General features: G+C 39.7%; 1 protein-coding gene across 7 annotated transcripts in view; it reads left to right on the forward strand.

Moving 5' to 3' along the window:
* LOC102048994 (TLE family member 4, transcriptional corepressor) overlaps positions 1-24,927 on the forward strand; it is a 98,237-nt gene extending 73,310 nt beyond the window's left edge. For 6 of the 7 annotated variants that reach the window (XM_055698679.1, XM_055698683.1, XM_055698681.1 and 3 more), the window contains 12 exons: positions 10,396-10,515; positions 11,072-11,125; positions 11,780-11,932; positions 13,184-13,316; positions 13,563-13,756; positions 13,947-14,023; positions 17,722-17,971; positions 19,055-19,302; positions 20,265-20,412; positions 21,016-21,166; positions 21,477-21,553; positions 23,187-24,927. In XM_055698679.1, the coding sequence (XP_055554654.1) occupies positions 10,396-10,515; positions 11,072-11,125; positions 11,780-11,932; positions 13,184-13,316; positions 13,563-13,756; positions 13,947-14,023; positions 17,722-17,971; positions 19,055-19,302; positions 20,265-20,412; positions 21,016-21,166; positions 21,477-21,553; positions 23,187-23,294 (1,713 nt within the window). In that variant the 3' untranslated portion in view covers positions 23,295-24,927. The remainder of the gene's footprint in view (positions 1-10,395; positions 10,516-11,071; positions 11,126-11,779; positions 11,933-13,183; positions 13,317-13,562; positions 13,757-13,946; positions 14,024-17,721; positions 17,972-19,054; positions 19,303-20,264; positions 20,413-21,015; positions 21,167-21,476; positions 21,554-23,186) is intronic. The other variant, XM_055698682.1, reaches the window with a different exon arrangement.
* Positions 24,928-25,496: the final 569 nt, after the last annotated feature.

The following is a 25,496-nucleotide window of genomic DNA, read 5'->3' on the forward strand; positions in this document are numbered from 1 at the left end:
TGCGCTACCTGAGTGAATGGTGGCTGGAGGAAATTTTCCATATTGAGGAAGCCTGGGCAGACTTTCCCTCAACCCTCTAATTCCTGGTTTTATACTGCTGCTTGGGCCTTTGATCTCCACGCTTTTAATTGGCTCACAGGGAGGTTATTTACGGTCAACAAGAAAAGTAACTTGAACTTGTCATTTTAATAAACTTGTTACTTGGCAGCTTCTCTAGAGGCATCCCAAATGGAAACAAACTCATTTTGTTTTATAAATAAATTTAAAAAATGGTTTCCTAGACAACCTTGATGAAATGTCAACTTCTCAGCTCTAAACCTACACCATAGGTATTGTTATCTCCGTCCCTGCTGGGTAATTTGTACACTGCAATAGTTTGTTTGAAAACATGTTTGTTGTTCTCTAAAATGTACTTAATGCTAGATTAGAGGACGTAAGACCTTTTATTTTTTTTTTCTCCTATTTCCACCAGCTCATTTCTAAACCATTTAAAATAAAGAGCTTGAGCATGTATGGTATTTAAAAAACCTTTCACATGATGTTTTTAAAACAGATCAATTTCAGCATTAAAGTGTTAGGAATTCAGCCAAGAAAAATTCAACTCAGGATTGCATAGCTATAACGATAATGTATTATACCCTTCTTCCTTGAAAATGATTATAACAGTGGAGTTGAACATAGTGAATTACATAATTTAGGAGCGTTTGCCAGAATGCTGTTTTAGGGGGATTACTGTAGTCTTTCCTTAACAAAAGCAAAGGGAAAGATGGATTGTGTTATGAAATACTTAAATGAGAGAGAACAGTCTTCACAAATTATCTAAGATAACTTATTTGAACAGAACAGAAGGTCATGTGTGTGCACGCCAGTTATCACACTTAACTACTTTGCAGAGTGTGGGGGAGTACAAGAGGGAGATTTTTGCTTTTCCTGTCCTCTGGCCTGAATTAAAAATGTATTGGTTGCTCATTGCTGACATCAAAACATTTCCAACTAGCCCGAAGTTAGTATTTGATCGTGCTTTTATGTTTAAAAAATTAACAGCATGGCCTGTCTAATATAAATAATGAAAGGCCCAAAAACGTAAAAGCTACTGCTGCTTCTCTTGGCAAAGCTTGAGGATGTTCAGGAGTTGTAATGCATCTAAAAATCTGGCAGAAAGGACTGTGTCTTTTATTTTTCAGTCTTCAGAGTAGGTGTTGTACATACAACATGCTATTATATACTGATGTAACTGCTTTAAGGCTGACTGCAGGATCTGTGTTCCCACCACTTCTCCATCCGTTCCACTTACCAGGGTCCTTGATTTGAAGAAGCAGACTGGCGACAATTATTTTTGCAGCAGGCTGAGGTCCAGATTCAGGGTAGTGTGCAGTAGGCATCTAAAGTTCAGCACATATGTACATTCCTCTGATTTCTTTATCTGCCTTGTGACTTCCCTGAGATCAAAGTGTGTGCCTCAAATCTGGCATCTGCTCAAGTGCTTTTCTGAATAGGAAATGGGATAATTTCCTGAACAAGGGTCTTGGGAACACAAGTGAGTGAGTGTAGATGAAGTGAGGCAGATGTAATGGGCTTGGATGCTATTTGGGCAGAGAGGCGAACAGTAGTGCTCAAAGGTTTCTTTCTGAAAGGTATTTTTATAGGTAGTTGAGAGAATGTTTTGCTTCAGAATCAGCATGAACTGGAATTTGCAAATATTTAATAGCACCTGGCCATGTTTTACCCACCTGCCCAATTAAGAGACGGGTTGGATAATGAATTCTGTTTTCACTGGGAGCTTAGCTGTGGCTCTGGCTTCCTTAATCAGGTATAGTACTAGAAAAGCATAAAATATATCAAGTCTTCAGAAGCCCCACAAAGTCTGGCAGGGGAAGAGGTGAGTGAATTGCCAGTCTCTTAGTTAATACCTGAGAAAAACATGTGAACATGTTTCTGCTGATTGAAGCAATCAGGATGTGGAGTGAATGTTTCTGTTGAATTTTAGGGTGCTTTTTGTAATCACGGTAGCCTCTTGAAGACCACCTCTTTCCCATCGCTTTTCTACTGATCAAGTCAGGAACAAATTAGATTAAAAATGAGGGTAGGGAACAAGTCAGAAAGTGTGGAAAGAGATCATCAGCTCCATCTGTGAAGTATTCAGTTAAAACAATAATTTGCTTTGTTTGCATATCGTCTCCTAGGTCATCTTTGCAGCAAAACAACTATAAAATCCTTTAGAGACAAACAGACAGAAGCAAAGAAAATGAAAGTGGTTTTCCCTGAAGGGTTAGTACACATGGATAGACTGGAAGGGAACAGAAATGTGAAAACTCAAAACTGATGACTTTGCCATGAATATAGCCAATGGTAGATGTAACCAAAACTAAAAATGTGGGGCTCTGGGACACACTGAAAGCAGCTAAATGGGGAGTCTTGTGGGACTGCCTTCAGACGTGATCTCTGTGGTTTTAAAGCAAGAAAAAAAGGCTAATTAGTGGTAGGTTATATCCTTCTGGTCCAAATGAAGAATTAGATGGGAACATAAATCCCAGGAGAAAGTTGTTAGGACCTGTCACATGTAAACTGAAGCCATTTAGCTATCTCTGGAGAAGGTAATGCTCTAAAGCCTGATCATTACTACTTTAACATGGAAAATCTGGGGGGTGTAGGCGTGTGTTTTTTACCTCCTAACCTCTGTTGCCGGTACTGATGAGATTTTTATAACCCCTGTGGCTTGAGCCGCTGCAGGAAAGTGTTGTGTTCAGCTTGGCTCAGTGCCGTACAGTCCACTTTAATCGCTGTGCAAAGTGAAAGGATAACAGTTTTACTGTGGTGCTCAGTCTGAAAAGAGGACTCTAAGCAAAACCCAGTTAATTCTTCAAAGGGTTTTTGTGATTCTTGCAGATACTTTTTAACAAAGTGTAAAGCAGGCTGACACAGGCCTTTAATGGCTGTCATAAACCATTCTGTCTTTAGTGTCTTCTTACTATTCTAAAAATGAACTGAATTAACTTGTATGTTCTGTTTAAATTCAGTCACTATGAAAAATGTAATTAGTGTTAATATTCTGGAGATATGTTGGATGTTGGGAATTTTCTGTGTGCATCCGTCATAGGCTTTTGAATGCTCACGGAACGCTGGTGCTTTTCCTTGTGTCGTGGCACGCTGTTGAATCAAAGCCTGTAATGCAGGCTGGTGGTTATCCTGCTCTCTCTTTTTCATGGTGGGGAGCCCACAATTAAATTGCTGCATTGAATGCTCTGGCTTGTTAAGCTTTTTTTCTTATCCTGTGATTGCATGCTCTCCCTGGCTCTTTCTCGCTGGTTAACTCCCAGTATTCTCTCCTCTGTTTCTGTTTCTCTTTTGGTAGAGCTGCTCAAACTGTTTCAGGTCTCTGCTGAAGGAAATAGCATGAAAGATCAGTAATTGGAACCCCAAATAAATATTTGAAGAGAGAGCTGTAGTGCTGTATTTCCTTGGCACTGCTCTGTTCATCAGATTTCCGAAGACGATTATATTTACCCTCAGTTCTTCTGAATCTCCATAACTTCCTGGCCTTTGACCCCTCTGTTTCAGTGTGTCAGATTTTGTTTAAGGTAACATTTAGAAGTTTGTATGCCGTGATGACCAACATGCAGCTTTGTCTCAGATTTTGGCATTTATTTTTTGAATTGCCAGCAGCAGGCTTGCCCTGTTTGGTACTGTTTCCAGCTTGAGCCCTTGTTATCCTGGAGCCCTTATCTTTTCTGGGATCATTAGGGACAGAATTCCTTTGCAGCCTGCATATGCCCTGGGGCTCACCCTCAGTATTGCCTATACCAGTTGCAATTTGTGCCTTAACACCTTGCAAATCTTTTCACTCCCTCTAAATTACGTGCTCCACTGTGTACTGAAGAATGTGGCCTTAGTTTGGGGTCTGTTCAAAGGGGAGGAGGCTGAAGGGAAGGGTGCTGAATGGAGAATGGATCTGGTGATTTGCTCTGTGGATTAAAGGGGAGGATGTTTGACAATGCCTGGGTTGTGTTACCATCAATTAAATTCAATATTTACGAGTTGGCAGATGTGGAGAGCAGACTTGATGGTAAATGTAATCTGTGAACTTTGAAGCTTCTGTAAACGTATCAGAAGTGTTTAACTCCTTTTCCTGCCCATCTGTTTCTTTTTCTTTTGTTCCCTGCTGAAACCAGGTCCTTTGTTCAAACTGTCTTGCTTACCAAAGGGTGCTTGTTATTCTTGCCACACTCCTTGATTTCACTACCTTCATGTGCCTGTGCTAAGATATACTTTAACCTAAACCTGCCTTTCCTTTTTGCCTCACAGCTGTGTTCCTCTACTGCTTCATTGCTTGTACTTAAGCTGCATTGGTTCTTCTCTCCATCATTTAACCCTCACAGTGTCAGCAGTGATTAGGCCTTATGTGTGTTATGTTCTTCTGCCAGTGATTACTGGAGAAACTGTATTTTAAAAGATTTATTGAAAAAAAATCCATCTGTGAAAGGCTAGCCAGCAGCCCTCACCATTGCTTTAAACACCTTTTCTTGCCACCACCATGCACCTGTACACCAGGAGGGGCCTGAGAAACAAGAGCACATGCTGATAGGATTATACGTCAAAATTGCTAGGTATCTCCAGCTTCTGCTGTGTGGCTCACTTAGCTTTTCCAGCAAATTGGTAAGTGTATGTTGAAATACGTGACTGGAATTAATGTATGCAACCATAGTGGTTTATTGTTCATTTTATCATCTGTTTCATAACATATAGACATTGATGCTTTTAATTAGCTTAGATTAAATATCACAATGGTATCACCAGAGCAAGCAGATCACCAGTGTAAACAGTTACACAGATATCTTTGTGTGTGTGTAATTTCTTTAAATATATCTGTATACAAACGTACATATCTATACTTCTGTGCATATAAACTTTTGAGAACACTTGTGTTTTGAAGACTTAACTGCTGAGCCTACACATTCTCTTTATTCTGGACTTATTTATGGCTGTCTCGTACTGCTTTTGCAAAAGCACTGCACATCTAGACTTTGATGTTTTTTATAACATGCTTATCAACTAATTAACTTCATTAATTTTGCAATTTGTGAAGTTAATTAGTAAAAATGCTATATAAAACTTGAAAGTTATTTTAATCTTAAGTTTGTATTAAAAATTATTATCATGCTTTTGATTACTAAACTCAATCCAGTTAGCTCAGACAGGGTTACGTGATATTAAAACCAGCTTTGTTCTGCATCTTTCCTAGCTAGTTAGTAGCATTTTTCACTAACAATTACTGTGACTTTGTCTGGTATCTGAAAATGCAGCTACAGGGAAAAGGCAAGGAATAAGAAAAAAAAAATATGGTGTGGCGAAGTAGAAGTTGGGTTTCAGTTTGGGTTGCTAGAGAAACAAGTTGGAAAAAGGGGAGGTGAAAATATTAAAAAAGTTTGCCTTGACATGGTAATACAGGTGAGAACAGTACTTGGCTACCAGCCTCCTCTCCTTTGGTGAACCATTTTGGAGGAGATGCGCTACAGGCTGTACTACCTGTCAGCCTGATCACAACCCACTGCATATACCTAAAGGGTATGATAAGGAAAACCTGCTTGCCTAAGTAAGGGCAGCAAAGAGGGGATGTTGGGAAATTGCAGCAAAGAGCACAAAATCTGTGAGGCTGGAGTGGATACTAGGTTCTAGTAATAGCAATAATAGTAATGTAGTAATAGTAATAATAATAGCAAAAAGGTGTAGTAGCAGCATAGGTGTGGGTACCTCAGGAGCACAGCCACTATGCAGACACTCCATATGGTGTCTACAGAGCAGTCCACAGCGTTTACACCTTCTCCCTCAATGTACATGTGCCTACAGGTGAATGTAAATTAATACATTTTTGTGGTCAGATGGGTGTTGCCTTAGAGCTATGCAGAGGGTTTGCTCTTGGTTACATGTAGTTTTTCTCCCTGTGTGCATAGTCTCTGTGGGCTGCACTGGACTGCCCCTTCTTCTCGTCCCGGTGTTTCTTACACTGTGTCCTGTCACCCCTCTGGTGGGACCTCTCCCACTTCATACTGCTCATTACTCACCAGAATTTGTTTTTAAGCGTACAGTTTTGTCTTAGAGAGCTCAGTGCTGCAGGCCTAAGCCTGGAGCAGTGCCTAAGTCCAAGCTCTGGCAGTGGTACATCCATCTACAACACTGGCACCAGCCAACCAAGCAGCATTACTGCCTGGTCATTTCCCTGCAATGCATATTGTATCCATTTTTATAGTTTCTTTTATACTTTCAACAGACTTTATAACAGCAATAATGTCATTCAGACAATTACACCGTAATTGACCTTAGCGTTGAGCATCCTTGGCTTTTACTGCAGTTTGCTTAATACTTCAGGATGGTCAATTATCTCTTAATTCCCACTTTGTTGGGAATTATTGTTTTAATTATTACACTCCAAATACATAATTTTGGAGTAGTAGTAAGGGTACGCTGGGGAATGGTCATATTCGTGAGTGCTTTAAAGAGTTACCAGCTATATCATGTGGGAGGGCTTTTCATGCTGTCATCTGTAGTCATTACTTTTAACACTGATTTCATTTAATTACCACTTAGTCTGCTCAGGCCAGGTCTTCATCTGCAGAAGCCAGCGTATGAGGAGTTGGGGCCGGCAGGATTTGAGAGCAGTTGGATGGCTGTGCAATCTGACCATATTGATTTTTCTGCCCTGTTACTGTGGGAGTCATCTATGTTAATGCAAGTAACTTCCAGTGGAAGTCGGGGTTAAAACGGTGACAGTTTTTTTTCTTTTCCTAGCAATCTGAAGTATTAATTATCCCAAACAGGCAGTAAGCACACTGGAGTTTGCCCTGTTACTGGTGAGAATTTTGGTAATTTTAAGGCTGCATAAAAGACTTGTATGGGCCTCTATGTTCATTTAATTTGTGCCTGTGTGGCACTAGTACTCCACCAGGAGCAGCACCCTGCCGGTGTTGGAGAGAAAACAGCGCGGTACTTGTGGTGGGAGATCTTTTCAGTCAGCACTGTGCTTGGCACTGCCCCAGATATATACTGAACTGTGTAACATGCCATGCTTTACAGCCTGGTGCAAAAGATACTGCGGGTCCTGCACTAGAAACACACTGTCCCATGTCTTAAGCAAACCACACGAGCAAGGCAGCATTCTCAGCCCTTCTATAAATGTGTATTTCAGTTGGGTTTTGTCAGCATTTTGTCATTTATTTAACGTGAATAAAAATGTTCTACCCAAGCATTATATTAAAAAGTGGTACGTTTTGCTAAAACAGAAACCTACTTTCACCAAAGAGTATTTTTTCCTATGTGTGATCTAATCATTATGTATGAGCAAACTCAGTGTTGGTTAGTAGGAAAATGCTACTCTCTAGTAGATTAATGCATTTTATTGAAGAAAACAGCAGCATGGAAAGACTTTATTTCTCTATAAATTTTAATAGTTACTAAAATCAGGACTTTGGCCCATTAAGTTACAGCCTGCCAAGTCATAATGCTGAATCACTTAATTTCTCTAAGTAGCTATCCTGTTCCAGCTTCTTAAAGGCAGCTGTTAGGAAAGCACTGATGTTTTAATCAAGGAACAGGGTGGAGTCTGACAGCTAAACAGTCTGCTTTGATGGAGGTTTTCTTGCACTGTCTGCAAATGTAAGGACCTCTCTTGGAGTATGTAGACTTGCACGCTCAAGGACCATGGTGTGGGTGGGTACGGGATTATATTCCAGAATCTGATTTCAGTGGAAACCATGAGGACATTGTTACATCCCGGTATTTCTCACTGGAGATAGATCCTTACAAATGTTTATAGGTTGAAAAGCTATTGCCAACAATAGTGGGAACTCAGTATGGCTAATAATGTTGTCCCTTGCACACTGGAAATAGTACATTAGGTCCATAGGAAGATCTAGACCATAGCTCATTGGCTATGGCCAAGCAAGATCTTTTCGTATTGGTATCGGGTCTGATCCATCTTTGAAGCAATAAAACCATTAAGCAGTGTGCACCCAGTGCCCAATGTGGTGCTCATCCTTTATGTGCTAGTGATAATTAGCTATTTTATCATTCTAGTAGGGAGCTTTAATTTATTACTTTATTAAGCAGTGAAATCAAAGATTAAAATGGTATCTGTAGCACATAGCTAACTAGATAGTGAAAAATGAAACTATATTGTTTCAAATTTATGAAAATAAACATTTCTATTTAAATAAGTGCAGTAGTTTAGTTCTTTAGACACCACTAATTTGTAGTTTACTGGTGATTATTTTTCTTCATTTTAAAGTACATTGCTGTCTGTAGGGTGAAGTTGAGAAATAATGAATTAAATTCACATTACAAGCTACTGCCTCTCAAACTGTAAAGGAATATGAATGAAATAGGAGCATACTATTAAAATCTTTCACAAAAGACTATGCTATATTGTTGCAGTAAACAAATACATCTTCCCAGCCATCAGTTCATCTAATACTACATTTCTCCTTGGCCTTTATTTTAAGGGCTTCTGTGCCTACTGCCGCTACTGTCTCCAAATGTCTTAACACGTGCTGTCTCTTCAGAACAAAAAATAACATTGTTAGTTTGTGTCATTTACTATAATAGTTGATTAACGATGTACTTAAAATATAAATCAGTAAATGTATTTTAAGATGTATTTGCTCAGGATGAGAAATCCTTGTCTACCTATTTTATACTGTCAGGGAAAGAGCGAGAGAGAGAGAGAGAGCGAGAGAGAGAGTGGAAGGCGGGCAGGCTGGCAAATGGGAAAGGCACAGGCTGTGTTCGGCACTAGCTTTGTTCTAAAATGTTTATTTGCACTCAGTGTACTTAGAGAGTAATTAACAGTTACTAATCAAAAAGATGGAAGATTTTTGCAGATTCTACCTCTCATTAATCTGAGCTGCTGTTGACAAGAATTGGGAATTTTAGAGAAGCAGAGAGGAAGACCTGAGTGTCCCAGCCGGCAGAAATGTTCTTTCACATAACTTGAGCAACAACCATAGCTTAACTTCTGTGGTTAAGTGTTCTTAATCCTTACCAGAATTTTGTGGTATAATAAGGAAAAGAAGAAATTCAGTAATAGGAGTGGAACAGAATTTGCACAATGTAAACGCTGATTTCTTGGTTTGTGTGTGTTCCTGGTAGTAGCTGTAAAATAATCCCAGGGAGGTGTGCACTGAAAACCCCAAAACCTGGGGTGTGCACTGAAAACCCCAGTTCTGCTGTGTTGTGTGGTTTTATGTGGAACAACAGCTGTCCATAGTGCATGGAGCAAGAACTGCAAAACCAGTGTTGCAGGATGAATGGGAGGATCCAAAATCTGGCAGTAAGACCTTCTTTGGTTGTTGTTCCTCCCACCACCTTATAGGAGGACAGAGAAATGGAGACAGTTTGCAGGGTTGCAACTGAGAATTACTTTCATCTCCATTCCTGTCAGCTCCAATTCTGCAAAATGCCTGAACACATCCTTAATTATGTACGTTCAACTATTGACTTCAGTGTGAGATAAAGTTTAGTGCATACTTAAATGCTTTTCTGAACTAGGGCCAAAAGCTGCTGCTGCTAAAATCAATCCCAGAGGGAACTTTGCACCTTCCGTTACTTCCTTTTTTGTATACCAAGATACAGGCTCCACCAAGGCTTTGGAAATATGGTAGGAGTTTATAGATGTCACCTGCCTTGTTTAAAGGAGTAGGGCAGAATTGTTGGATGACAGTGCATAAAGTACATACTATTTTCTTTCCTGCCCGGTACATGCGCTTTTTAATGATCTTACTATGGGCTGTCGAATGGCAAGAGACTCACTGAGCCACTGTGTTATGTTTCCATCTACTGTAGGTAGTAGCCTGTTACTGTAAAAGGTGCCAAAATAAAATGAGTTCAGGTGGTTTTCCTGTTCTTTCCTGCTTCAAGACAGTTTAGAAGCTTACTTCTCTCTTTGCTAGAAATCTTCATTCAAATGTTTGCTGTAGTGTGACTTACCTTGAGCCACTCTGTTCTTCTTGATTTATACGGCAAATGCACACACATATGCACCCACCATCCCTCTTCTGGGAGTATTGGTTTAACCCTGTATATTTGTAGAGGAAACAAGCCGAAACCAGGCAAATGTATGGTTTTCATAAAATGGTCCAAAGTAGCTCTACATTCATCTTGTTGACATTGAAGATAGCAGCTACGATCTATCAGTTGATCACTGGTTTTTGTCTCTTGCAACACATTGTGCACTTCTAATACAAGATACTTTGCTGGGTAGCTATCACTGATTAAAACCCAAAGTGCTATCTGTGAGAACAGCTCCAAATCATTATCAGGTTAAGTTGTACTGAGGGATAGTTACAAATGGACCACTGTTTTGAATGAGTGACTTGATGGTATTTTCTTTGTCTCTTCTGGCTGCAGAGCTCTTCTGTATCTCCCTCAGCCAGTTTCAGAACAGCAGAAAAGCACAGAAATTCCACAGATTATTCTTCAGATAGTAAAAAACAGAAGACGGAAGAGAAGGAAATAGCAACTCGTTATGTGAGTAAATTGTCTGCACTGTGCGTTGCCAAACTTAAGTGTTCCTCTGTAATTTCACCTGATTCCTGCCACATAATTAATTTTAAAATTGAGGGGCAAATGTTGAGCAGGTTCTTATTGCCTGCCTCTAACATATGTGCTGGGTGGAAATTTTTTGGTGCCAACGTTTTATAGTGTTTTTAACAATATAAATACAGAGCACCTGGAAGGCATGTGACAAGAGGACTGAGCATTGGTTAGGCTGAGACGTGGTAGATCTGGACTCTAGCTTGGCTCCACTCCTCGGTGCAGTGCAACTTCGGATGAGCATTTTCATCCTGCTCACCACTGTGAAAACTGGGAAGAATGCTGTAGGTGTGGCAACTTGTTAAAGCAGAAGCTCTATGGGTGACCTAAATATTATACTTGTATTACCACATAAAGCTTGGTAAAAGTAAACACTATGTTGCATAGTTGTGAGCAGCCTTGCATTTCATTGGTTTATTTTTTCTCAGTACTTAAGAGATGTTGGGATATTAAATAAATGTTTTTAACACATTGTGATTTGTCATTGCAGGACAGCGATGGTGAAAAGAGTGATGACAACTTGGTAGTTGACGTTTCCAATGAGGTATACACAATGGTTGTTTTTCTGCCTTAAAGGGGGGGGTGGGGGTGGGGGTGTGTGTGTCTTCAGTGGTTTCTGTGCATACTGAGTATGTGAATAAGATGACAGCCTTTGCTTTTGCAAAGGAGCCTGAAATTCCCCAGTGAACCCAGACAAGTCATCTTTCTTTGGAATGCAAATCAGATTTGTAACACTTATTTCTATCAAGGACATTCTTGTATGAACCAAAAGTCTGCTTGAGATACTTGAAGCCAGCACACAGCAGATAGGATACAGCTTGTAACAGTATCTGTGTTTTCTTTCACTCTGGCCAGGGCTTCATTTGTGAACTTTAGCAGGTCTGCCAAGTGCCTCAACTCTTTTCAGTCTGTCACCTGACAAATGATATTTACCTGCCTATTTGAGTATCCATAGATTTTTAACATTATTTTTCATGGTTAATGTCATCAAATTTTAAGACTGTTTTTAAAAAAGAAATTAAAAAGTAGTCTTCCATTATACATCTTGATTTTACAATTTTATCAGCTAAATCAATTAAGAATGGAAGGAAGAGGTCACTTTTTATGACACATCTTCGTTCCAAAGTGAGAATTGCTCAAGACAAGCAATAGTAGCTAGTATGATGTTTTTATACTAACCCACGTTGCTGATATTTAGGATCCTTCCTCTCCCCGGGGGAGCCCAGCACACTCTCCACGGGAGAATGGCTTGGACAAGACTCGACTGCTGAAGAAAGATGCACCAATTAGTCCGGCGTCTATTGCATCCTCCAGCAGTACTCCTTCCTCCAAATCCAAAGAACTTAGCCTTGTAAGTGCTTCAAAGTGCTCCTGACCCGTGATCATCTGCTGAAACACATGCTTAGCAGATTTATGTCTGGACACAATTTAGATTCCCACAGCTATCAGTAAAGCACTATGAAGCATCAAGTTAAAATTTGTTTAATTTATCTCTTCAAGGGAATTTTATAAAATAGTAAGGAGAAAGTCCACAGCCTTTTTTGGGGATAGGAGAAGGTTATTTTCACTGGTGGTGTGGGTAGGTGATAGATGTGCTGTACTGAGAGATGTTTTTCTCCTCCCCCATATGAAAAACTGTCATTCTGAGAATAAATAAAAGTACACAGGGATTTCTTGAGCTGTTTTCCTCTGCTGTGGTTTATAGTAAATTCAGTTCCCTGCTTGGATGTGATTTGGTTGTTAGCTTTGTTTGAATTACCAGGCCATATACAATAACAATAATTTTTATTTTCTACCTAAAAAGTAATCTGTCATTTACAAGAGCCTTCCTTGACTTGCATCACAAATCACAATGCAAAAGAGCGAGCTGCCTGCAAGTTGGGGGTGTTCTTTCCTTTCATGTTTGTGACCACAGTTAATCACTTTCCTGAGCTGCACAGTAACTCCCTTCTCAGCTCTTCACAGGTCAGAGTACATGATTATTTAAAGAAATAAAATAAATAAAGAGAAAGCTTAAAGTGAATGTAGTGCTCAGGAAAGGTTATGGAATGACAGGTTCAGGCCGGCAGTCAGTGGTTTGTCTGATGAACAAGTTTGTCACAAAAGTAACACCGCACAGTTCCTGACTTTATATCCATCACTGTCTCCATCCTGTGTTTGCAGCACCATGTTCGGGCAGGAGTTGTTGGTCAGTTGTGGGTTTTTTTTCTGCTTTTCTCATCCACCCGGCAGTGGCCTCTTACAGAAACTCATAATCATAATGGGAGCAGGTCCACTGTGAGCAGAGTGAGACCACCAACAGATTTCACGTATGCTGCCAATGTAATTGTCAGACGACAATGGTTTTCAGTCATTGACCTCATTCTGAATCATACAGATGCTCCTGATGAGGAAAGCTGTGAAGGCTGTAGTTAATTCCCAAAGCCATTCTGCCTTTTTCAGTGTCTCTGCAGCTTCTCTTTATTGCCAGGGACTGTTGAAACCCAAAAGCTAAATATCACTGATCATGCACACTCTGGTTTCATCAGCTATCTTTCCAACCACTAGCTAAAAAGGTAAAATAGCTAATAAATTTTCTTCCTTTTTCCTTTTTCGTGATTAGAATGAGAAATCTACCACTCCTGTGTCTAAATCAAATACCCCAACTCCACGGACTGATGCCCCAACTCCAGGCAGCAACTCCACTCCCGGACTGAGGCCAGTGCCTGGCAAACCCCCAGGTGTGGACCCACTAGGTTAGTGTCCATGTATTTTGATGATGTGGAACGGTGGCCATTTGTCCCTAACCAGCTCCCTTTAAATCTGCATTGACGAGGCAGTATATTATAGCTGCCTAAACTGGATACTGAGCTGGTTCTTCAGCACTTCAATACAGCATGCACACACACACACACACACACAGGTATTGCTGTTTGCCAAATTCGTACCTCATCTGATGGGTCTGGGTTGGCTGTGTGACCTCTCTTTTTTCCCCTTAATAGCTTCAGGTTTAAGGACACCTATGGCAGTGCCGTGTCCCTACCCTACTCCATTTGGGATCGTGCCACATGCTGGTATGAATGGGGAGCTGACAAGCCCTGGAGCTGCCTATGCCGGTCTACACAATATTTCCCCTCAAATGAGTGCAGCAGCTGCAGCAGCAGCAGCAGCAGCAGCTTACGGGAGATCTCCAGTGGTAAGTGTTGGCTGCTAGTGTGTTTGGTGTTGAGAGCAGTTTATATAAAATTTAAGACCTGCAGGGTTAAATCTAGTTCCATCTCTTTGTAATTTGGGGAGTATGCTATCGAGAACATGAATTAAACAGTCATCCTTTGCCTAACTCCATCTTTAATACACGTTTTTGTCTTGCTTTGGGGAAACTACAGGTTGGTTTTGATCCCCATCATCATATGCGAGTCCCAGGCATCCCTCCGAATCTCACAGGCATCCCAGGAGGAAAACCGTGAGTATTAAACATTCAGCTTTAAAAGTCAGTCATCTGTTGAAGTTGTGTTCTCTAGCCGGCTGGAATTCCACTTAGCTACCTTAAACTATTGTGTAAATAGAAATAAATACAGCTGTTTGGCAAGGGCAGGAGAAACATTGTTTAATCTTAATGTTGCATTTGTACATTTGTTTTGAAGACTAATAGTGGTCAACAAGAACTGGGTGATATAAAGGAGACAGAAATAAATGGAAAAAGGAGCTGAGCTTTGAGGTCTTCTTACATGCTGAATCTGACTGGTTGGTCTTACATGGAAATGCAAACTGGAACAGGTCTTTCCATCTCTGCTGTACTGTGCTTCTCCGATTAAAAAAAATATTTCTTTGTTCACAAAAGCCTTGCAATTACTTGCAAACTTAGAAGGATATAAACAGCACTGTGCAGAGAAAGGAACACTGAAATGTTTTGTTTGATTGAAAACACTGGAAAGAATTATTGTAGTGTGATGTTCAGATTCATCCTTGATGGAACTGACTGTAAAAGGTGACCTGCTCTACCAGGCTTCGCTTGTTGTGAGCCTTGGAAGAATTACACAGGTATGAAGAACTCTCTGCTCACATCCCTCTTGAGTTAGAGAAGGGAAAGAATAAAACAGCTATGTATACCATATTGATCCAGACTTTACGTAAGGGTCCTTAAGTTCCACTTCTTGCATGACATTTGTGGGAAACTGTGACCATCTAATACTGGAGAGTTTGAAGGGCAGGTGATGTTTGTGCTGTTCCTTCTCTCACCCTGGTAATAGGAATGTGTTTGTGGAGGAGTGGTTGGGGAGCAGTCACACGCTTTCATGCACACATTTACCTGACAGTGAGCTTGAAGACATGCAGGATTAATAACAAACACATGTTGACAAGTAGTCAGTCCTAGTGCCTGTAACTCCTCTTGTACATATACGTCACACAAATCATAAACCACGTCCAGCTCCCTCAGACATCACACAGTAGTTGCCACTTCAAGTTGACTTTTCTGCTAGTTACACTGCCCTGTTATGTGGCTGTGTTAAGGCAAGTATGCAAACTGGTGTGCAGCAGCTTCCTGGACTAGCTGTTTGCATTAAAAATTCTTCAGGGCACAGATCTTCATCCTGCACAGATGGAGCACTTGGAAATCTCTTGATGCAATGTTTGAATGTCTGCTGAGTTCAAGTTCATCTTTGGTGGAGTTGGTCACCTGGAAAAAAGGTGACCAGCGCTACCAGGCTTTGCTTGGTGTAGTCTCAGAAACAACAATACCAGGGGTGCAGAGATCTCCTTGCTCACATCTTTCTTAGAGATGGGGGAATAAAATATGGGGAAAACTGATATCAAATTGCTTCAGTTCTGGTACATCTCCAAGGGTTTGAATGTTGTTGATGTATTGGTGACTGGTTTATAAAATTTATAACATTGTAACATATTTAAATGTAACTTTCATTTGTCTGCTTTAGGGCCTGAAACCTTTGAAATCTGTGGCTGTTTTAGCACAATTGCATAGTTTTTTCTTCATCTTAGGTGGGGCACTTTTCACAGCTGTCATTCAGGATTGTTACTTTCTCATTTACTCTTCTCTTAGAGTAAAACTTGTGTAAATTCTCTGCACTGTTGAGTGTTTGTTGAAATGGAGCAGGCAGTGTGTGGCAGGGATCTGGCCTCTGATAACTCTCGTTCACTTTGAAGTTATATCAAAATACTTCTGGAGTTATATCAAAACACTGAGGATTATACAATATGTAAATAGAAAAGGTAGCTGATGTCAAAAGAAGAAAAAAGTGCTGGACAGGTGTTTATAGTGTAAAATATTTGTAAGATATTTAGAATACTTCAAACAGGCAATGTGCAGTGTTAGTTCTCAGAGTGAAAAAAAAAAAACCCCTCAACCACCACAAAACCAAACTAAGCAAGAAACCAGCAGTTTAATTATACAGGCTGGTATGGAGTAGTGAATAGAGTGAGAATAAAGGTAGCCACAGATCACTACAGACCTAAGCTTTATTTCTGTAATTGTTAAATATATTCCCTGTGTACTTTATAAACATGCTAAAACTCACATTGGCTGATAAAGTATCATACACAATGCTCAACAGGGCTTTGCAGAGTGGCTGCCTGCGGAAATCAGAAAAGATGCTAATGAAGTTCCACTTGTTTTGTTAGATATTTCAGGTGACCATCAGCTGCTTTTTCCAGTACATTACTGCAGCAAACAGGAATTAGGAAGTTAATGAGGAATATATTTCAGATTTCTGTGGTGATAATCAAACCCAAATTCTACTCCTCATATAGGCAGTTTGCTGCTTCTGACAACCACAGAAATCTGTCCTACCCTTTCCTGAATGTGTTTAACATCAAAAAATGGAGAATGAGGATATGATCCGTCACTCAGACCTGCCAGAACAAGAAACAGCTCAGGATGTGAAGTGTATAAAGCTCTGGGAATAGGGCAGAAAGGTGAAAATGCAGTTGCATTTTGTCCCACTGAAAATTATTGTTTGAGTGTTAATGCACTATGAATCTTAAATAAAAAATTCAGTAATTGAACTCTGAAGACTGCCTTCTTCAGTGACTTTAAAGCAACAATTAAGGAATGATTTAAGTATTCTCATAAAACAATTTCTTTTTGTGAGCTCTTCTCATCCCACCATTGTGACAGTGGATTTTTCATCAGTGCTGTGATGAATTTTTAGATCAAAGGGAACGAAAGCCTTCTCTTAAGTATACCTTGGTATGTGTAAGTGAGCCCTCTTATAAAGTTGGTGCTCTTGTAACAGATATGATGTGTCAGGTAGCATCTCAGAACAAGACAATTTCACAACCTAACTGTTCTCCCTGGAAAAATTTTGATATGAAGCTGTTGATAGGTTATTCACAGGTGGCATAACTGGCAGTCACACAACGTGTTCTTTCTCAGTGAGAGCCCTGATTCTGGCAAGAGAAATTGGGATTTGTAGTTGTTGTGTCAGGTCCACACACAAGGAAAAAAAAAAAAAACCCAAAACAGAAAGAAAGAAGAGAGCAAGCCCAAAAGGAGCAAGGAAATTTGAGTGCATTTCTGCTGACCTGTCATGTCAGATGTCAGCAACCATGCCTTGAGGACTTAACTTCTTGATGGTGGAGGTTTCACTGCACCCTTAGGGTACAGTGCTGGGCAGTTTCACTGGAGGGGTGTGGGACCCATGGCACATTGGGGGCAGTTTGGCAGCAGTCCAGCTGAAGTTTGCACATTGGAGTCAGTAAGGGGGCAACCAAATGTCCCCTGGCCCTCAGCTACCCACCATGCTCTGCAGCAGCCAGCCAACTATTTCTGTCTTCCAGGGGGCCCTGACCTGACCTTCTTTTCCTCCTCTGCATGCAGTGGTCTCCCCATGCCCCAGGTGTAAGAGTAGAGTTGTGTATCTTCACTCATGCCAGAAGTCCTCATTGCATGAATTGTAAAAGCTCATTTGATTGATAGATGGTGCTTGACTTTCCACGTTAAAAGAATAGTACCTAAGTTTGTGCTTTGAGGATCATGCTATAGATAAATAAATAATTCCTTCGTCACATGATTAAAAAGATTGCAAAAGGATCTGAGTGTGCAATCTGAATACCCACAGTGGAAACACACCTTTAATTCTGTTTCCTTAAATAGGCTTGAAGAAAAACTTCTTAAATCACGCCCTATCTTTTTTTACCTCTTAGAGCATACTCATTTCATGTAAGTGCAGATGGTCAGATGCAGCCGGTTCCTTTCCCTCCTGATGCCCTCATTGGTCCAGGAATCCCTCGCCATGCCCGTCAGATCAACACTCTGAACCACGGGGAAGTTGTGTGTGCGGTTACCATCAGCAACCCCACGAGACATGTGTACACGGGTGGGAAGGGGTGCGTGAAAGTCTGGGACATCAGCCACCCTGGTAACAAGAGCCCTGTCTCTCAGCTGGACTGCCTGGTAGGTGAACAGGGGCGTGCAACAGTGGAATAAGGTAGCAGGTTGTGTTAAGATTGAAATGACACTGTTACGGTACAATAAATAGTGGCAATTTCAACGCTGTCATTGGTATCAAAGCTTGATATTTAATTTATAATTTTGGTGGCTTTTTGAACTGAGTTTGAATTATGTTCTTTGTCATACTTGTGATTTCCCCACCCCCAGTGAGTCAAAATCTCTTCAATATCCTAAAATTGTATCGATAGGGGGAAAGATCAAAGACACCACAAACATCGTTTATAAACTTTAACATTTGTTGGCAATCTTAAAGCTTGCTATCCTATCATGCTAAAAGTTGCTCTCTTGCAGCTATATTCTCTGAGAATATTTGGAGATGATGTCACATATTTTTTGTTTTGTTATGTGTGTGAATTCATTACCCTGTCTTAATGTGACAATTAAAAATATCCTCGACTGTTATTCGCAAATTATTTGAATGTGCTAACAAGATGAAGCATTGTTAGCAGCTTTTCTCATGTCATTTACCAGTTCATGATAAGATGTTGCTTCTTGTTACAGGGGCAGTAAAATGAGAACCGTAGCTTGTAGTGGCTACCGCAGCTTGTAGTGGCTACACAAGCTGCTACGCAAATAAAGAAAATTGCCCAAATATTTTCCTGTGACATCTCCTAGATGATGGCAGCAAGTCTCACTGGAACAGAGTGTGGGGGAGTGTGCAGGGAATTTGGTACTCCCCCATGCCAAGAGGTTAATGTGCTGAAATAAACAGAGTATGAAAATGTAACTTTCTACATAAGCTGTCGAGTACAGCTAACTTGAATTGTTTTGGGCTGGGTTCAGGTCTTTGCATTTTGATGCTAATTAAGATTAAGTATCTCTTACTACTGAGTTTTGTAGATCAAGTTTAAGTACTTCCCTAATGTCATGTAATTTTCTGGCATTAGTACACTTTATCATTGTCATAAGTATAAATGGCTCATTAAAACCAGGAGGGAATACAATACATTTATGGATTTCTGCTCTCATGTTAATGCTGTTTTCCTTTCCCCGTGAGTAATCTCTTGATGGCTTCTGTCTCCACAGAACAGAGATAACTACATCCGTTCCTGCAGATTGCTCCCTGACGGCCGCACCCTGATTGTTGGCGGGGAAGCCAGCACGTTATCCATTTGGGACCTGGCAGCACCAACTCCTCGCATCAAAGCAGAGCTGACGTCTTCCGCTCCAGCTTGCTATGCCCTGGCTATCAGCCCCGATTCCAAGGTCTGCTTCTCTTGCTGTAGCGATGGGAACATAGCAGTGTGGGATCTGCATAACCAGACTTTAGTAAGGTAGGTCGACAGAACTGGATCATCAGGTTGTGAAGAATTAATTAGACATGGCCTTATGTACTCTTCTGCATACATAAGCTATTTTCTCCATGGAGTCTGCCTAGCTGCTACCAGTATTTCATTGCTAGGCAATGTCATGGTAATACCTTGACAAAAGTCTATAAAATTGTTTATAGGTTTTGAGGGCTTCATAATTCCAGGCCTGTTGAGCAGCCTATAAATATAATTTCCTAAGATCAGCGGGTGTTGACACTGCTGTAGGTTCTTTGAACAGATGGTTTTCTTTGTGTCCTTGCAGCACACAGTGCTCACACTCCAATCTCTTTCATAAGTGCTCCAGCAAATATGTCTTGGGTAAAGATCTGTGTAAATTACCTCATTGCAAACTTAGCGTCGTAGGAGTTCGGGTTGCTGCTCAACTCTAATGTGCAGTAAGCTGGGACTCAGTCACAGAGCCTCTCTGCACACTGCACAGTGTGTGTGTTGTTATGTGTAATATAAAATAATATATGTAATCTTGAAGGCAGGCTTTTACTCCTTGATGTTCCCACTTAGACTGCTCTTTTTTTCCCAACTTTGTTGGTCACCTGCAGATTCTCATTAAAGTGACTTTTGAATGATCATGCTCCATTCCTTTGGGAGGAGGGGGGTGTTTTCAGTTGAATAGTGGGTATCAGACAGTCAGCAGCAAAGATCCCCAGAGTATCTGACTCATAAAATGTGCTTTTTGAAATCAAATTAGCACTTGGCTGTCTGGCCTGATTGTTTCATCAATTCATCACAAAACTCACGTGGTTGTCCTGGAATTTATATTAATCTCACATTGCTATTGGAATCTACGTTACTGTTGTCTGTAATGGCTGTGTGTCGGGGACTGAAAGAAAAAGGAGCTATTTGTATACATGCTCAGAACCAACTCTTTCCTGTGTGAGAACATGTGTATCTTCTTTCCATATTTGCAGGCAATTTCAGGGCCACACAGATGGAGCAAGCTGTATTGACATTTCTAATGATGGCACCAAACTATGGACAGGAGGCTTGGACAATACAGTCAGATCCTGGGATCTCAGAGAAGGGAGACAGCTACAGCAACATGACTTCACATCACAGGTTCAAGCTTAGAAGCTTTAGCATGTTAACAAAAATCTGTCATGGTTTTCTAAAACAAGCATTTTTGGATTTTGGTGGTGGTGGTTTTTTTAAGTAAAGAAGGCAGGCTCAAAGAGAACTCCAAAGAATTTTTCACTTGATCTCACAGTTTGTTTTTTTTTTACTTTTTTTTTTTTTTTTTAATTTGATGTGGCAGCTAAACATCTTTCTGGATTGTGACTATTTGACAGATTAGTACTTCTCCTGTGAGAATGGTGGAGATTCCTTTTTATAAAAGAACTGCCAGAGTAAAGTGTTCCTGTTGCTGTTTCTGTAGATTCTTGTTCAAAAATATTTTAAGAAACTATTTTAAAATGCTGTCAGATAAGCTAGGACATTAAATTTTATAGCTTGATTCAGTGCTTTACTATTACAGTTTTAATTGAGCTTTGTTTACATGAACTGATGTATCTTGATTGCTGTAGTAATTGGATTATCACATTTTTAAAACTGTAGTAGACCAAAATGTGTTTTTGCATAGTGTTAACAGTGTAGCAAGAGTTGGTGTTGAATATCGCAAGCTCGTTCCTTTACTGATTGCAGCATGTGCTGTGCTAATTCCAGATTTTCTCACTGGGCTATTGTCCAACTGGTGAGTGGTTGGCAGTAGGAATGGAGAACAGTAACGTTGAGGTGCTGCATGTTACTAAGCCGGACAAGTATCAGCTGCATCTTCATGAGAGCTGTGTGTTATCACTCAAATTTGCTCACTGTGGTAAGCAAATGTTTCTATGCCAGTGTTTTCCCTCCTGAGAAATTCTTTCAGGACTACCTTTAAGTGAAAGTAGAGGTATAGTTAAAAATTAGATGTTACATTTAAGTATTAACATTATTTACAAAATTCTACATGACTGCTTTTTTGTGGGAATTGCTTATGTTGTGATTGAATTTGGTAGTGGAACCAGATGAAAGCGTGACTGTTCTTTGGATATGTGTGAATGTATTGTTTTTATGATTAATCTGTTTCTTGGGGTGCATTCCTTGAAAACAAAATGCAACAATAACATTTAAACAATCTATTGCAGGCAAATGGTTTGTAAGCACTGGAAAAGATAATCTTCTTAATGCCTGGAGAACACCTTATGGAGCCAGTATATTCCAGGTAATAACCTCCTAGAAGCTGTTTTTCACATATATCGTAGTGCAGTAATGCTGCACATCTCAGGGTCTGTCATTAACTTAAGGAGTTTTTAAATGGAAATTCTTGGCTAATTACTATCTTCCTTTAAGACTTTGTAATTAACAAGATACGCTTTTGTCCTTTCTAACATTTGAGTGATTTAGCTCTTACAGTAAAAATTTAGCTTTTAATCCAAAATTGTTTCTAATACCCTTCTTTATCACCTTCTTGTGCATATTGCTGTGATATAGTACTCAAGTCTTGTTGTTAGATGAGCATTCACTGAAGGTCCAAAATGTAGCTAAAAGTGAAATTCATATTCAACACATGTATTTCTCTTGGATGAGATGAAAAAAGTTAGTGGATTGAACAGGCACACTTCTGAGCTGAAGGCTGTATCCTTATGGAGGAGCTCCATGGAGTGTAACTGGAAGTTGTAACCTTTCTATAGTATTTATCCCTCCGAGCCCAATGTTAATGGCACTTCAGTGCCATTAAAGGAAAATGGGATTTTTGCATGTCCTTCTCTTTCACCCACAGGTACCTCTAGGCTGTGAATATTTTGTATTAACTGGTGTTCTGGTCCAAATGGTCAGGTCTCACCTGTACTGACACCTGTTGTGTCTCTGCTTTTGGGGACAATGCAGTTTGCCTTGACATGAGAAAGCTGAGGTCAGAGTTTTCTTGCTGGAGGATATTTAGTTCCACAACCACCTCCCACAGAAAGCCCACATGATCCTAACAAGAGCACATCACCCTTAAAAGTGATGTTAAAACCCCAGTGCAGCTTTCTTAATGAAGGGCAGAGAAAGAAGCTTTACATACAGTGCAGCAGAGGTTGCTTGGCAAAAACTTGGAATGACTGGGAAGTGTTTAGCTCTTGCAGTGAATGTGGACATGTATTATGTAAAGAAAACATGCACTAAAACAGCAAGTAAAACGTGGCAATACATACACATAATCTCAGAAAAGACAGAAAAGCTGGGAGGGACAGAGCTACTGTGTCCTGTTGTATGCTATCTCCTGTTCAACTGAAGTACACTTGTGCATCCTGTTCCACCACAGTATCTTTTCATATTTACATCCTCCCTGATAATGCCTTTGTGCAAGGATTTTGTCTTCTGTGTTAGGGAAATAGTGAGAGGAGATAGGTACTTCTGTGGGGTCTCATCGTTTTACACATGTGGGTGGGTAGGGCTTTGTAGTGCTTCTCCATACGGATTTCTGATTTAAAACAAACAAGGAAGGGAAGAAGAAGAAGTTGACTTTTCATTCATTTTATGCAAAAGCTAATGTAAAAAATATTAATAAATGCTTGCTTGTAAAATATATAGGAAGGACTGCTTCTTTTTTTTTGATTACTAGATTATCTCTAGGTACATACCATTCACTTGCTTTGCTGCTGCTGTTTCTGTTGCCATAGAGCTTTAGGTGGAACAAGTTTGGAAAAACAGTTATGTAACAAAAGCTTCTGCTATGGTACTGATACTTAAATAAGCTTTCGGTGTCTTCCCTCTCTATAAACTCTACAATTAATCTTCAAGCCTTTCTGGATTGAAAGATTGGAAAACCGTAATTTTCTTTTCCCTTTTCTCTTTTGTTTTGTTTCTTGTAGTCCAAAGAATCCTCATCTGTGCTTAGCTGTGATATATCTGTGGATGACAAATACATTGTTACTGGCTCTGGGGACAAGAAAGCTACAGTCTACGAAGTTATTTATTAGAGACAAATCTGAATGCAGACAGAACTCCTTCTCCTAGCACTTTGCTGTATATTCCTTTTTTTTTTTTTTTTTTTTTTTTTTTTTCCTTTCTTTCTAAACTGAGAACTTAAATGCTCATCACAGTTGTGGAATTTATTTTTACCTTCTTAACTTGCTGTTGATTTGTGAATGCTTATTAAGAACTTGTGATACCAAATTGTCAGATATCTACTTGAAAGAAGATGGAATAAGCATATTTAACAGTGAACTTGACTCTTTAATTATGTATTATAGCTGTAATGTATTTATTTTGTTTAAAGAAGTCTTTCTAACAATGAACTGACTAAATAAAGCTGTCTGGCCCGGCTTTAGTTTGAAAGGTACATTGTATACTTTGTGTTTTTGCAGGTGAATAAATTGGGGATCTTGGAGAAGGATGTTCAGGAGATAGTTAAAAGTTACACTAAATAGACTTGTAGTTTCTATTTAAAAAAATAAACTTTGTTATATTTTTTAGTCCTGTTCTTGGATGAGACCTCTAAGTGTTATTACAGTATAATTATTTGGTGGGAAGATGCTGTATCTTAACTATTTTAGACAGTCTTGGAAACTTAGAAAATTGCAAATTGTAGCCAGTGATCTACATGCCTGTGATGAATGGCAAATTCAGTTCACATCTAAATTAAATTCACTTTAAGTAAGAATGTGCTAATTTATATATTTGCAATGTTAATATAGCATCTTGTGTACAGATTTGTTCTCAATGCTTTTCTGTTGATAAACATAAAGCATTTTGGTGTCATGCTAGGTTTTTTAATATAAACACCTCTCTTTGTTATATTGTAGAGAGTACAATAAGTTGCCTCAAAGAATCACCTTTGTAACTTCTGGAAACTTTTGCAATGTTTCCTTGAAAATGGGGATATGTGTCTTTGGGCAATTTTTCAATTACAAGATATTATGAAAAATATTTGATATGTTCTTTGGAAACTGCACTGAAATAAGAATGGATGCCTACCAATATACAAACTACAAAAGCAATGACCTCCGAGGTAGGATTTGGAAGAGTACTCATTCCGACATACAAAAAGGAATGGATTCTTACTGGGATAAGGACTTGCTTTGTTCGCCAGCAGTTCAATCCAAGTCTTGGTTGGATGTCCCTAAAATGGACGCAGACTGAGCCATTGTGCCAGAGACAACGTGTTACCTTTTTATGTTTGTTGTTGTTGCTGTTAAACTATGATCTGTGACTTTTTTTTTGAATGCTTTAAAAAAAATCTTTAAGTCTGTGGATCTGCTGATGTACAGTGCCTTTGCTGCTATGGATCAAAATCAAAAGACCCTTGTAGATAAATTTTATTGTATAAGTAGAAAATTACTTAATTTCATACTAGAAATGGATTGATGCTGCAAGTAAAAATGGACTGTTCATTGAAGTTCCAAATGTGGTAGCAAAAAATGGTGTCTTAAGTGCTTAGTGTTTGATGTCATTAACAGTTTCGTAATACTCTACATTGTAGAAAGATTTTGATACTAAACTGTGTCATTGTACATAGTTCTAATGCATTGTATTGACCACCAGTACTTCTATAATGGTAGATTATTGTTTGTGCATTCAGACTTTTAAGCATTAAACATAAGTAACTTCTAAGATGCATTTTTCTTTCCGCCCACCCCACCCCCTACCCCTGGCTTCTTTTTGTGTGTGATAATCTCAGTTATGTGTGCAGAATGCTGCCTGTAAGGACAACAGGCATTCAGTTGCAGAGCATGCCACTACAGATACTTTGTGATTTTGTCACTGAGGGACAATGTAGAGTTTCATAAGTTTTCTCTGAGCTAGCAAAATCAATTAATTTAGAGTTTCCCCGAGTTGCCTGACTGCATTGATTCTGAATTCTTGGAGGCATCAGCCACAAGACTTCGGCCATGTAACTTAGTAGTTTGCCACCTCCCACTTGTGTAGTCTCCTGTCTGATACAAAGCTTTACGTTATCCCATACCTTGAGGAGAGGAAACTGGGGACAACTCCTGCTCCCACACCTGCTGAAATATGGGGAGCTCAGCAGGGCATGGGGAGTGATGTTGCATTGCAGCATCACACCCGGTTTTCCCCTTCTAGTGCTAAAACCTGTTCATGTCCCTGGAAGAACTTTTGACTACAGTTGGGTTTAGATCAAGAATTTAACCCAGCTTCCATTCAGACACAGGTTAAAGTGA

The sequence above is a fragment of the Falco cherrug genome, chromosome Z, assembly GCF_023634085.1.
Source record: "Falco cherrug isolate bFalChe1 chromosome Z, bFalChe1.pri, whole genome shotgun sequence".
Classification (NCBI taxonomy): domain Eukaryota; kingdom Metazoa; phylum Chordata; class Aves; order Falconiformes; family Falconidae; genus Falco; species Falco cherrug.